We start from the raw sequence: 13,068 nt of genomic DNA on the forward strand, positions 1-13,068 counted from the left end.
TTTTTTTTTTTTTTTTTTTTTAAGAGTCTCACTCGGTCGCCCAGGCTGGAGTGCAGTGGCTCGATCCTGGCTTACTGCAACCTCCATCTCCTGGCTTCAAGCGATTCTCCCGCCTCAGTCTCCCGAGTAGCTGGGATTACAGACACCCGCCACCAGGCCTGGCTAATTTTTTCTATTTTTGGTAGAGACAGGGTTTAACTATGTTGTTCAGGCCAGTCTTAAACTCCTGAGCTCAAGTCATCTGCCCGCTTCAGCCTCCCAAACTGCTGGGATTATAGGAGTGAGCCACCACGCCCGGCCTCCTTCTCAATTTCATGGATAGAAAATTCATTCTTACCATAGATCTTAGTAGCCTCAATATATGAACTTTTTCTTTATTAAGTCAAGAACTTTCACCTTTTCACTTAAAGGAAGCCCTTTATGGCCTCTCTTTGGCATATCCAAATTGCCAGCATCCCTGCTCTTGCACTTTGAGGACATTATTAAGTCAAATAAGAGGGACTTGAATATAAGCACTGCAATACCATGACAGTGGATCTGATCACCTGCTGAGTGACTAGCAGGCGGGTGGTGTATACAGCACTGGTACCCTGGACAAAGGGAGGATTCATGTCCTAGGTAGGATGGAGCAGGATGGTGCGAGATTTCATCACAATATTCAGAACAGTACACAATTTAAAACTTAGGAGTTGTTTATTTCTGAAATCTTTCACTTAGTATTTTCGGTCTGCAGTTGGCCATAAGTAACCGAGACCACGATTAACAGAAACCACGGATGAGGGAGGATGACTGGAGTCTGGAGTATCCTACATGGCCTGGGAATATTTGTTCTCATGCTCTGCCTGACAGTTAATTGCTCACAAGTGTCCCCAGAAGTAACTGTCGAGAAGATTCTCGCAGGAGACCACGGGGGTGGCCTGAAGAAGCCAGCGTGAAGGAGGGTTGAAATCAATGCCTTGAGAGTCCTAGGCACTGTCCTGTGGCAAGCCCCAGAGAAATGTTGTCCTTTGTCCATGGCACTTGCACTAACCCCTCCCAGAAAGTGGGCATGCAGTTTCCCAGGCCAGGCGAGCGTTCATTGCTTACCGAAGACCAGTGTTTACTCGCAGGATTGTGGCCAGAAGCAGCTGCATTCTCCCCGGATGCAGAACTGCCCACTGGTAGGGACCCTGCTCACACGGAACATGGACGGTTACACCTGCGCCCTGGTGACGTCCACCAGCTTCTGGATCATCTCGGCGTGGGTGTTGTGGAAGGGCAGCCCATCCACCTCCATGCCCACGACGCCTGAGACGCCACTCCGGACTCTGTGCTGCACCAAGATGCCCAGCATTTTTTCTTCCTGGAAAAAAATGGGGCAGAAATAGGAGTGGAGGGAGAGGAAAAAGAAATTTCATTTATACACATTTATAAGTGAGAAGGATCCTTTGCCTTGACATACTTACTTTTTTAAAAAGTAAAATTTTGGTTTAAAATATTAATACCATTGGAAAAGTCATGAAAAATAACAGTGTCCTCCATCATAGCTCATTGGCCCCCAAATCCACTCCCCAGAAGCAATCAGGGGAATAGTTTGGGCTGCTTCTTTTGGTAGTTACTGTTATGTAACTAAATATGCTTTAATGGAAACATACGGTTTCTTAGTTTGTCCATTTTTAGAGATGGAGTCTTGCTATGTTGCCCAGACTGGTATCGAACTCCTGGCGTCAAGTGATTCTTCTGTCTCAGCCTCCTGACTAGCTGGGACTATAGGTGCACATCACTGAGCCCGGCTAGCCTGCATTTCCTTAGCCCCGAAGATTCACTCCTCCTGCAAGTGCAGTGCAGGCTACTTCCTGCCAATCAGTTCCTCCCAGCCCTGGATTATCTGCCAATGGTCTCTGTGCCAAAGGCCCCCATTTCTTCTGCGACCTCTGTTAGCCTAATGTGGGGCATGTGCCAAATCCTGCTGCTGTTGCCTTCTAGACATGACCAGTGTGACTGTGGGAGTGGGAGCATCTAGGTGTAGCAGAGCCACAGAGAATACAAGCCCCCATCCTGAAGCCGCAGCCCAGGGCCTAGCAGGCAGAGTGGTTTGGGGCTCAGACAGATCTGACTTGAGTCTTTCCTGGCAGGAATTTTAACTTTTCTGTGCCTCAGCATGCTTATCTGTAAAATGGGGAGGGTGATGATAAAAGTACTCATCCCACCTCCTTTAGAGGGTTGTTCTGAGGATTAAGTGCAAGCAAAGCACCTAGCAGGGTCCTTGGCACCCAATAGGTATTCACAAAATGAGGCTGATTTTATTGGCAGAGCTAGGTCTTCTGGCATTTAGCCTAGAGCTTTCTCCCTTTGTTTTCCTGCTGGTAAAAAAAAAAAAAAAAAAAAAAAAAAGTGGTTTGATCCTCTTCCACCCCCCTCCTTCCAAAAATAGAGTCCCAAAGAACCACTTGCCTAAGCCACTAATGTGTCTGTCCCTAGTGAACAGCTCAAGTTCCCCTAAGGACAGTGAGTCTTAAGTGAAGGCATAAAGCAAGTCAAACACATCCTTCCTCTTCTCCCTCCTCCTCCTCCTCTTCCGCCTCTTCCTCCTCCCTGTCTTCTTCCTCCTCCACAAACAAAGGCAAGAGGTGAGAGGAAGGAACCTAAGGAATCTAGAACACGACATTAGGACAGATACAACAAGGCTCTCTCCCTGCTCAGGCATTTGCTCATTCATCCCACCATTGATCAAAGGTTTACTGAACACCTGCTGTGTATGTGCCAGGCCCTGAACCAGGGATACAGTGGTGAATGTGACATGGTTCCTGCCCCATGGGGTTCATAGTCTAGATGAGTAATCAGGTAGTCATAGTACAGGATGTCACAGCACAGAGCAGGGGCACCCAACCCAGCTTACTGGTATGGCTCAGGGAACATTTTCTGGAGAAGGGGTGTTATGGACTGAATATGTACCCCCAAATTTTGTATGCTGAACCTAATCCTCAATTGTTGGAATTTGAAAGTGGGGTCTTTGGGAGGTAATAAGGTTGAGATGAGGTCATGAGAGTGAGGCCTCATGATGGGATAAGTGCTCTTATAAGAAAAAGAGAAACCAGAGCTCTCGCTCTCTCCACCATATGCAGACACAGTAAGAAGGCGGCCATCTGTAAGCCAGGAACAGAGTCCCCACCAGTGAATCAAAACTACTGGCATCTTGATGTTGGACTTCCCAGCCTCTAGAACTGTAATAACTAAATTTCTGTTGTTCAAGCCACCTAGTCTATAGCATTTTTTATTTAATAGCAGCTTGAGCTAAGACAAGGGGCAACTAGGATCAGAGGTGATGAAAGAATAAAAATGAGCCAGCTGAGAGCCCTGGAGGGTCACTCACTGATAACTTTTTCTAAATAATAAAGAAAGCATTGGCAAATGTCAACTGCAAACTGTCTCTTCACAGCTGGCCTGAGAGTCTGCATTTCTGTTCTGCCCTGGGGGCCAAGGATGTTCCTCTGTGGGAGGGGGGCCCTAAATCATTTCCACTTTCACATGTGTCCTTTGTCCAACAGTCCCTTCTCAGGAGCTACCCACCCAAAATGGCATTTCCCGCCCTTTGTTTGGGCTTTTTCCTCTCGCTTCTCTTCTCCACTGGTCATATCCTCTCTTTATGGGGGAATGTTTCTGGGACTCCTGGGGCCATTTCCTCATAGTACACTGTTTTCCCTCACCATTCTCATCCCTCTGGCCTCCAGGAAGGGCTGTGGGGTACTCAGGGTGCACGTGATCAGCCAACAGGTTTGGAGCTGACTGGCACCCAGCCTCTAAGAGACACAGGGACCAGCTGGGCCAATAGCTACTCCCTGCAAATTTCCAAGAATCACGGAATGACCATGCCATCTTCTAAGAGGCAGAGGTGGTAACAGTGATGGAAGAGAATCACCAGGTAGCAGCTGGAGGGCAAGGGGCCTGGAGGCCACTGCACCAGTCCAGGCTGAGACAACAGAGCAGGAGAGGAATGAAGGACCCAAGTGAGGGAGAGTAGACAGGGCTTGGATGGGGACAGAGGCCCCAGGATTGCTGAGTGTGCGGATGCTGAGTGTGTAGAGGCTGAGTGTACGGGTGCTTGCTATTAAGTCACAATGGGAGCATGGTGGGTGGATATTTATGGGAGGTGATGATGCTGTTCAAAGTGGGGTGCCTTCTGGGAAGTTGGAACTGTTTTGTGTCTTAATCTTGGTGGTGGTTGCAAGGGTGTATACCTATGTAAAAATTCATCCAACTGTACACTTAAGGTGTACACACTATTGTATGTTAATTATACTTTAACAAAAATAAGTTATAAAGAATAGTAGGGAGAATGAAAGTGCTGAAAGAGAATGGGAGCCCAGAATGAGGCCCAAGGCTATTCCTGCCTCTCTGCACCATCGATCCATCAAAGCATTCATCCTTCCATCTGCTCACCCATCTATCCATCCATCCATGCATGCATCCATCTATGCATCCATCCCTCCCTCCATCCCTCCATCCACCCACCTACCCACCCATCTATCCATCCATCATCCACCCATCCATCCACCCACCCATCTACCCACCCATACATCCATCCATCATCCATCCATTATCCATCCATCCCTGCATCCACCCATCCATCCATCAAACCATGCATCCATCCATTATCCATTCATCCCTCCATCCACCCATCCATCTATCCATCCACCCATCCATCCATGCATCCATCCCTCCATCCATCCATCCATCCATTATCCATCCATCCCTCCAACCCTCCATCCCTCCTACCATCCATCCATGCATTCATCATCTCTCCATCCAACATTTCCTGAGTGCCTTCCCTGGGCCAGGCCCTGAAGTAGGGACAAATAAGTCATCATTTGTTCCTCCAAGAGCTCTCACTCTTTGGCTTCTCACTCCCTACCTACCACTGGGCATGTGAATAACAGGGTCCTCTTCTGTTTCCCCAACCCACATGGCTGCTATGCCCTGGGCTGATGGAATATTGCACATCCATGCTCACCATGGGTGCTCAGTAACTGCCCTGGAGCCGAGATGGAGCAGAGAGGGGCTGGGAGACTGGCCAGAGCCCTCAGGCAGCCCCCTTCAGCCTCCACTTCAAGGCAGTGATGCAAAACAGGCCCAGCTGCTGTGTTCCTCTTCCCCAAGTACTGGGTTGAGGTGGGGGAAGTCCAGGAAACCTTTCCTGGTATTTGTTTATACCATGAGCCCCATGTCTCCTTAGCCTCTTTCCTGCCCAGGCATCAGCTTCCTGGCATTGGCTCACCCCTCCCAGGGAGTGCCTCTTCTTTGTGATCTCTTGTAAAGGGCTGGCATGAGATGGGCTGGGATGTGAGATGAGGCACTCCCTTGGCCCTGGGCTCTGGCACAGGCAATGACAAGGCGGGCGGGAACGTGGTGCTGAGGCTTCCTGTGGAGCAAGATGGGGCTGGTATAATCATGGTCTCACCTTGCAATAGGCAGGGGGGAGCTGGCTGCCTGGGCCGGGCTGGGGAGTGTGGTAGCGGGAGAAACAGCTCCATCTGCCTCCCGGCCACACAGGGAAAGACAGGCAGTCCCATGTGACGCCACACGGCATCTGGAGGCCCCAGCTCTGTCTTGGCCTTCACCTCCTTCTGCTCTGGCTGTGGGAGTTCTCCTTGGCATAGGCCACCTGCTGCCACTATCACACCCTGACAGCTGCCCCAGCCTGACTGAAGTAAAGAAAGGACCTTGTCATGATAAGAAGGATGATGATGATAATGATGGTTGGCATTTATTGAACACTTACTACTAATCCATGCCAGACACTATGCCAGGTGCTTTACACAAAGGGACTCATTTCATCTTCCAATCACCCAAAAAGTAGATCTGTTATGACCCTACTCGAGGAAACTGAGGAATGCTGACGTTGGAGACTTGCTCAAGGCTGAAGTGGGTGGAGCCAGGACTTGAACCAGGCAGTCAGTCAGGGCCTGTGACCTTCCTAACCACCACTTCACTCACCCAAGGCAGGCCGGATGTTTTTATAAAGGACTTGGTCCTAGGAAACAGAGAAGTCTACAAACTACAGACGTACAGAGAAGAGAGTGGCCCTAATCCAGACCAGCATCCAGGCAGAGCCGGCCTGGCTGTCTGCTGTCTGTGGCCTCCATCAGGCTGAGGGGAAGACGGCCCCATGAGGGGGCTTCCCGAGGCCTCATCCTTGGAGGCCTTCAGTCCCTCCCAGGGACCCACCCCTGCCCAGAGCTCTGTTTCCCTGCCAAACGGCAGCATCTTGGCCCCCAAGCTGAGAAAGACCAAGTTCTCCAGCTCCTTAGCTCCAAGCCCTCCTTATCAGCCCTTGCAGGTACCACCTGAGTGTCCCTGTAAAGTGTCATCAATTGGCTCTTGATGACGTCTGAGGAATGCTTGCCCTTAAGTACAACCCAAGGGCACTGCCTCTCCCTCACTCTGAGGCTCCCCTGGGCCAAGAGCCAGAGTGGGCAAGGTGTGCCTGGGTAGTGGTGTCCGCCTTCCCTGGCCTCCTCGGCAAGGTGCCCACTTCTACCACACTCACAGTCAGATCCCTAAGAACCCGTGTCCCCAAATGCAACTCACTGAGCAGAGCTGTGGGACATTTCTCTGCCCCAATCAAGCTTTGCCACTAGCTCAGGCCACAGCTCTGCCCAGCATCTCTAGATGACTCAAGGACCCCCACATAGTGACCCGCAGAACTCTAGCTATTCTAGATTCTAGCTATTTCACCTGCACACTGTATGGCTTCATGTCCCCATACCTTTGCTTATGTGGTTTCTGCTGCCTAGAAGGCGTTTTCCACCCTTCCTTACCTGGCTACTTATATCCTACTCACTCCTCAAGACAGCTTAGTGCCACCTCCTCCAGGCAGCCTTCCCTGAACTCTCTGAGCTAAGCACTGTTTTCTGTGCTCCCACAGAAGCTTTTTTAAAATTAAAAAAAATTTTTTTTTTTTTTTTGAGACAGAGTCTCACTCTGTCATCCAGACTGGAGTGCAGTGGCGTCATCATGGCTCACTGTAATCTCCGCCTCCCAAGTTCAAGTGATTCTCATGTCTCAGCCTCTCGAATAGCTGGGACTACAGGCGCCCGCCACCACGCCTGGCTAATTTTTGTATTTTCAGTAGAGATGGGGTTTCACCATATTGGCCAGGCTGGTCTTGAACTCCTGGCCTCAAGTGATCCGCCCGCCTCAGCCTCCCAAAGTTCTGGGAATACAGGTGAGAGCCACCACGCCCGGCCTCCCACTGAAGCTTACTGTGCCCATTACACCTTGGCTCCTGAAACTGCCTGTCACGTGTAGTCTCCCCAGTGGACTCTGAGTCCCCCACCCAGGGAGACTCCTCATTGTCCCCTAGAGCAAGCTTGGGCCTGGCCCAGGAGCGGGGCTCAACAAACATGTGTTTGTGCTTTTGCTTTTAAAAATCCCCATTTTAGGCCAGGCACGGTGGCTCACACCTGTATTCCCAGCACTTTGGGAGGCCGAGGCTGAGGCAGATCACTTTAAGTCAGGAGTTCAAGACCAGCCTGGCCAACATGGTGAAACCCTGTCACTACTAAAAATACAAAAATTAGCCAGGTGTGGTGGCATGCATCTGTAATCCCAGCTACTCAGGAGCCTGAGGCAGGAGAATCGCTCAAAGCTGGGAGGCAGAGGTTGCAGTGAGCCGAGATTGCTCCACTATACTCCAGCCTGGGCGACACAGCGAGACTCTGTCTCAAAAAAGAAAAAAAAATCCCCATTTTATGTTCTTTATAAGGGTGGTACATTATTAATCCATTTATGAAGGACTGGGTAGAAATGCAGAAGGCAAAGTTTCCATTGCATGTTGGGTGTGTGGATTTCTTTGGCTGGATTTGTTCTTTTGTGTCTGCGTGAATCAGGAATCATGTGTGCAGCAGCCCATGCGTGTTTTTTTCCAGTTCAGATCCAGGAAGTATAAAGAAAGCACAAAAGGCCCTCTGGGCCCCTCGAGGGCAGACCATTTCCCTCTGAAAATGTCACCACAGCTGCCTGAGCTCCCCCTCCCCCATCCCTCTTCCCTGGCACTACCAGGAACTGGGACACTTCTGAGCGGTATTGGGAAAAGCCCAGAGAACGGAGTCACAGAGACCTAGACTCGGATCCCAGCTCTGCCTCTCAGCTGGGTGGTCTCAGGCAAGCCACCGGCTTCTCAGAGCCCCAGCTCCCTTGTCTGTAAAATGGGAATGACACCACCAATCCAGGCAGGTGCTGGGGAGAAAAAGAGGCCAGAGGCAGGAAGGAGAAAGACACAGAGAAACAGAGAGGGAGAGACAGACAGAAGGAAAAAGGGAAGAGACAGGGTGCAAGACAACAGAAAAGAAAGACAGAAAAGAGGCAGCAATGCAGATGTCTGGTTGCAGGCGTTGGGAGGTATCGGGCCTGCCCATTGGCAGGGGACTTGTAGCAATGGCCCACCCAATCTCGGGCTCTTCTGCAGGCTCAGTGCTCAGAAGCCTCCTGCCCCTTGGATTTGCCTTCCTATCTCCCCCGACCTTCCACACCCTCTTCCACAACCTTCGACACCCACCTCTAATCCCTCAGGCTGCTGTCTGCTCACAGGTGGAGTCACATCTAACCCAGGATTTAGATGGAAAGTCAGAGCTTTGGCTCCATTTTCCCAAGGTCCAAATTACCCAGGAAGATTCTCCAAGCAGGTGTCCCGTTAGGGACTGAGGCACTGTGGATGTCCCGTAAGTCTGGTCCACCAGCTTCTCCTCCAGGAGGGGCGGGTCCCATCTCTTTGAGGAGCCCCAGAGGAGGCGGGTTAGAGCCTGGAATTGGTGTTAGGGGCGGGGCTTGCTCTACGAGGGCCATGGAAATTGAGGACCAAGGAAGGAAGGGCCAGTCCCGCTGCCACCTTGCTGCTCAGGCTTGGGTGCTGGGCGCTGGCCACCTCTCTTTTGCATTTTCCCCATATGCATGTGTGAGTTCACATAAGTTAGACAGGCACACGTTGATGGCCTTCCTCTGCACTGGGCTAGAGCGTACCTAGAACTGCACACACTTCAGAGCATGGGCTCTGCAGTTGGAGGAGCTCAGACAAAAGCTACCTGCTGCTGCCTCTCAGGGAGAGTCCTCAGGAGAAAGTCACAGTGTTCTTGGGCCCAGCTAATATGATCTGTCCCTTCCCAGGGATTCTCTTTTTTTTTTTTTTTTTTTTGAGACAGGGTCTCCCTCTGTCTCCAAGGCTGGAGTGCAGTGGTGTGAACATAGTTCACTGCAGCCTTGGATTCCTGGGCTCAAGCGATCCTCCCACTTCAGCCTCCCAGGTAGCTGGGACTACAGGTGCATGCCGCCGGGCCCGGCTAATTTTTAAATTTTTTTTCTAGAGACGAGGTCTCACCATGTTGTCCAGGCTGTTCTTGAACTTCTGGGCTCAGGTGATTCTCCTGCCTTGACCTCCCAAAGTACTGAGAGACATGAGTCACCACACCCAGTTGGACCAGGGATTCTTAATGGCCCCAGACTACTTGAAGAATCTGATGAAACCACAGAGTCTTGCCCAGAAAAATACATGTACAGGAACAATTGTGCAAACAGCTTCAGGGTCTCATGGACGTCCTCCTCATGGGCCCTGGGGTCTGAAGCCCTCTTCTACTTTTGCCTCACCCCTTACCTCCTGCTCTCCACCTCAAGAGCTATCTCCCCCAAACCATCACGAAGCCTGCCCTCATCTCCCAAGCCTCTGCTCCCCCTATTCCTCCCACTGGGATTCCTCTCCTTCTACCCGGCTTATTCCTTGCAGCCTCCAGCCCACAGGATTCTCTTCCCACCTTGTCTGTCCCCCTTAGCACTTTCCTTAGTATGACTGATTGACTCACTCTGGAGGTTTTAGTGGCCTCACTGGGTGGTGTATTCCTTGAAGGAGGCTGACAGGACACCTGCCCACCACTACCAGTATGAAGTATCCACCATGGGTGAGGCATTCGGTTCCTTCAACAATGCTGACAGCACCCATTTTACAGATGAAGAAAATGAGGCTCAGAGAAGCTAAGCAACTCACCTAAAGTCAAACTAGAAGGAATATGGTCACTTGGATCAGGCCTGACATACGATTCAGGACCACGAGTAGTGTAAAGGGCACCCAATGAAGGAGACCTCCGCTTCAAGGCTGGCTCTGCCTCTGGCTTTTGAGGGGCAGCAGGGTGCCAGCCCTTGGCTTATGGCTTGGGACCTCAGGCCTGCTGCTCATCCAGGGTAAAAGCTGCTTCCAGGCGAGCGGCTGGCTGGGGTTTGTTACCTTAATGACCGACGGGAGGGCCTGCGTCCAGGCCTGATCTCCAGGTGCCCTGGAGGGTCCGACTGCTTTCCTCAGGTACTGACTGTGGACGGCACATGAGTACAGGATGTAGAGCGCGCAGGCCAAGGCATAGCCTCCCCAGTTAGAAACACCTAAAACAGCAAAACAAGATTCCATCATGGAATTGGAAAAGTCGTGTGTCTGTCAGCCTGCCTCTAGGAAGAACTATCTTCAGGACTCGTCCCCAGACCCGTAGCACCAGTATCACCTGGGAACCTGCTAGAAACACGAACTCTTTGGCCCCAGCCCAGAACTACTGAATAAAAAGCTCAGCAGGAAAGGAGGGGAGAGGAACAAGCTGAATTTTCTTTATTTTCTTTATTTTTATTTATAATTATTATTATTTTTTGAGATGAAGTCTTGCTCTGTCGCCCAGGCTGGAGTATAGTGGTGTGATCTCGGCTCACTGCAACCTCTGCCTCCTGGGTTCAAGCAATCCTGCCTCAGCCTCTTGAGCAGCTGGGACTGCAGGTGTGTGCCACCACGCCCAGCTAATTTTTATATTTTTAGAAGAGACGGGGTTTCACCATATTGGCCAGGCTGATCTCAAACTCATGACCTTGTGATCCATCCACCTCGGCCTCCCAAAGTTATGGGATTACAGACATAAGCCACTGCACCCGGCTATTTTTATTTTTAATTTTTTTAGTGATGGGGTCTCCCTCTGTCCTCCAGGCTAGCATGATCATAGCTCATTGGGGTAGAACCTCAAACTCCTGGGCTCAAGTGATCCTCCTGCCTCAGCCTTCCAAGTAGCCGGGATTATAGTTGCACCTGACTGAGTTTTGATAAACCCTCTATGTGAGTCTGATTCAAGCTAAAGTTTGAAAACCCTTGCTCTAAACTACTTAATACCCTGCTAATGACCATCAGAAAAAAAGGTTTAGGTAATAACCCGAGAAACCCATTCCAAAACACTCAACATGGAGAAACTCCCCCTTCTGGCCGAGCTGAGTCCCCTGTGCCACATGGAAGTCCACCCTCAGAGGGCGGGAAACAGCCCCGTCACGCTGGATCACATGGCCTCTTCACGTGCTCAAAGATCACTCCCAAATCAGCCTCAGACTTCCCTTCTTTTTCCATCACAGGCCCAAAGGGCTTATTCCCCAGTTTTGGGACCATCTCCTTGGCTCTTCCCTGAAACCTGCTTGAGTTCTCCATGCAGTTGAAGAAGAATTGATGAAGGCCCTGCTAAGCTCTAGGTGCAGAGCACCACGAAAGAGAGGTCACTCCCGTCCAGGAGAGGAGGGACTGTGCACACCGCCAGCCACGGGTCACTGTGACTGAGATGTTCATGCAGGATTACGGGAGCATGAGGAGGGGGCACTCATTCTGACCGGTTTAGGAAAGATTCACAGAAAATGGGTCTTTTAATATGGGCCTTGTAGGTTGGGTAAAATTTAGCCAGAAGAGGGGTGGAGGAATGGGAGTAATTCCAGTTTTAAAAAAACAAACAAAAAACTAACAAAAACCCCCTTGGCCAGGCGCGGCGGCTCACACCTGTAATCCCAGCACTTCGGGAGGTCAAAATGGGCAGATCACCTGAGGTCAGGAGTTGGAGACCAGCCTGGCCAACATGGTGAAACCCCATCTCTACTAAAAGTACAAAAATCAGGAGGGCTTGGTGGCAGGAGCCTGTAATCCCAGCTACTCAGGAGGCTGACGCAGGAAAACCACTTGAACCTGGGAGGTGGAGGTTGCAGTGAGCCAAGATTGTGCCACTGCACTCCAGTCTGGGCAACAGACCAAGATTCCATCTCAAACAAACAAACAAACAAACAAAAAATCTTCAGTGAGTACAAAGGCATGTGCATGAAAATACAAGGCATATATCAAAATGTGGCAGGTAAAGACCATGTGCTAAAAATAATACTGTATTTTACTGATTTTAAGATGTACTTTTGTTACACTTACCTCTCTGAAATTGAGATTACAGATTGAGATTAATTGTAATCTCAATTATAATTACAGATTGAGATTACAATTGAGATTACAATTGAGATCTCAATTGAGATTACAGATTGAGATTAATTGTAAGATACTTACAATTAATAGTATCTTATAGTTATAATTGGTTGTGTTTTCCTTTCTTAGTAGTATGTAAATTATTGGTAATTATTGTCATCAATTACATTTTGTTTTCTTTTTTTAAGACAGAGTCTTGCTCTGTTGCCTATGCTGGAGTGCAGTGGCATGATCTCAGCTCACTGCAACCTCCGCTTCCTGGGTTCAAGCGATTCTCCTCCCTCAGCCTCCCAAGTAGGTGGGTCTACAGGTGCACACCAACACGCCTGGCTAAGTTTTGTATTTTTAGTAGAGATGGAGTTTTACTATGTTGGCCAGGCTGGTCCTGAACTCCTGGCCTCAAATGATCCACCTGTCTTGGCCTCCCAAAGTGCTGGGATTACAGGTATGAGCTACCATGCCTGGCTTTTTTCCTTTTTTAATAAACACAGGGTCTCACTCTGTCACCCAGGCTGGAGTGCAGTGGCACAATCAGAGCTCACTGTAACCTGGAACTCTTGGACTCAAGTGACCCTCCTGCCTTGGCTTCCCAAAGTGCTGGGATTTTTTATTTTATTTATTTATTTGTTTTTGAGACGGAGTCTCGCTCTATCGCCCAGGCTGGAGTGCAGTGGCGTGATCTCGGCTCACTGCAGGCTCCGCCTCCTGGGTTCACGCCATTCTCCTGCCTCAGCCTCCTGAGTAGCTGGGACTACAGGCGCCCGCCACCACGCCCGGCTAATTTTTGTATTTTT

At 50.1% G+C, this 13,068-nt stretch overlaps 1 protein-coding gene across 1 annotated transcript in view; it reads right to left on the minus strand.

The window, feature by feature from the left end:
• Window positions 1-674: 674 nt before the first annotated feature.
• The window catches only part of LOC105548007 (chromosome unknown open reading frame, human C14orf159), a 122,474-nt gene continuing 110,080 nt past the window's right edge, over window positions 675-13,068 (minus strand). Inside the window, exons 12-13 of the mRNA XM_011991815.1 lie at window positions 10,250-10,401; window positions 675-1,342 (exon numbers count right to left, since the gene is read on the minus strand). Of these exons, the coding sequence (XP_011847205.1) occupies window positions 1,193-1,342; window positions 10,250-10,401 (302 nt within the window). The 3' untranslated portion in view covers window positions 675-1,192. The remainder of the gene's footprint in view (window positions 1,343-10,249; window positions 10,402-13,068) is intronic.

The sequence above is a fragment of the Mandrillus leucophaeus genome, unplaced genomic scaffold, assembly GCF_000951045.1.
Source record: "Mandrillus leucophaeus isolate KB7577 unplaced genomic scaffold, Mleu.le_1.0 Scaffold4, whole genome shotgun sequence".
NCBI classification, from domain to species: Eukaryota; Metazoa; Chordata; class Mammalia; order Primates; family Cercopithecidae; genus Mandrillus; species Mandrillus leucophaeus.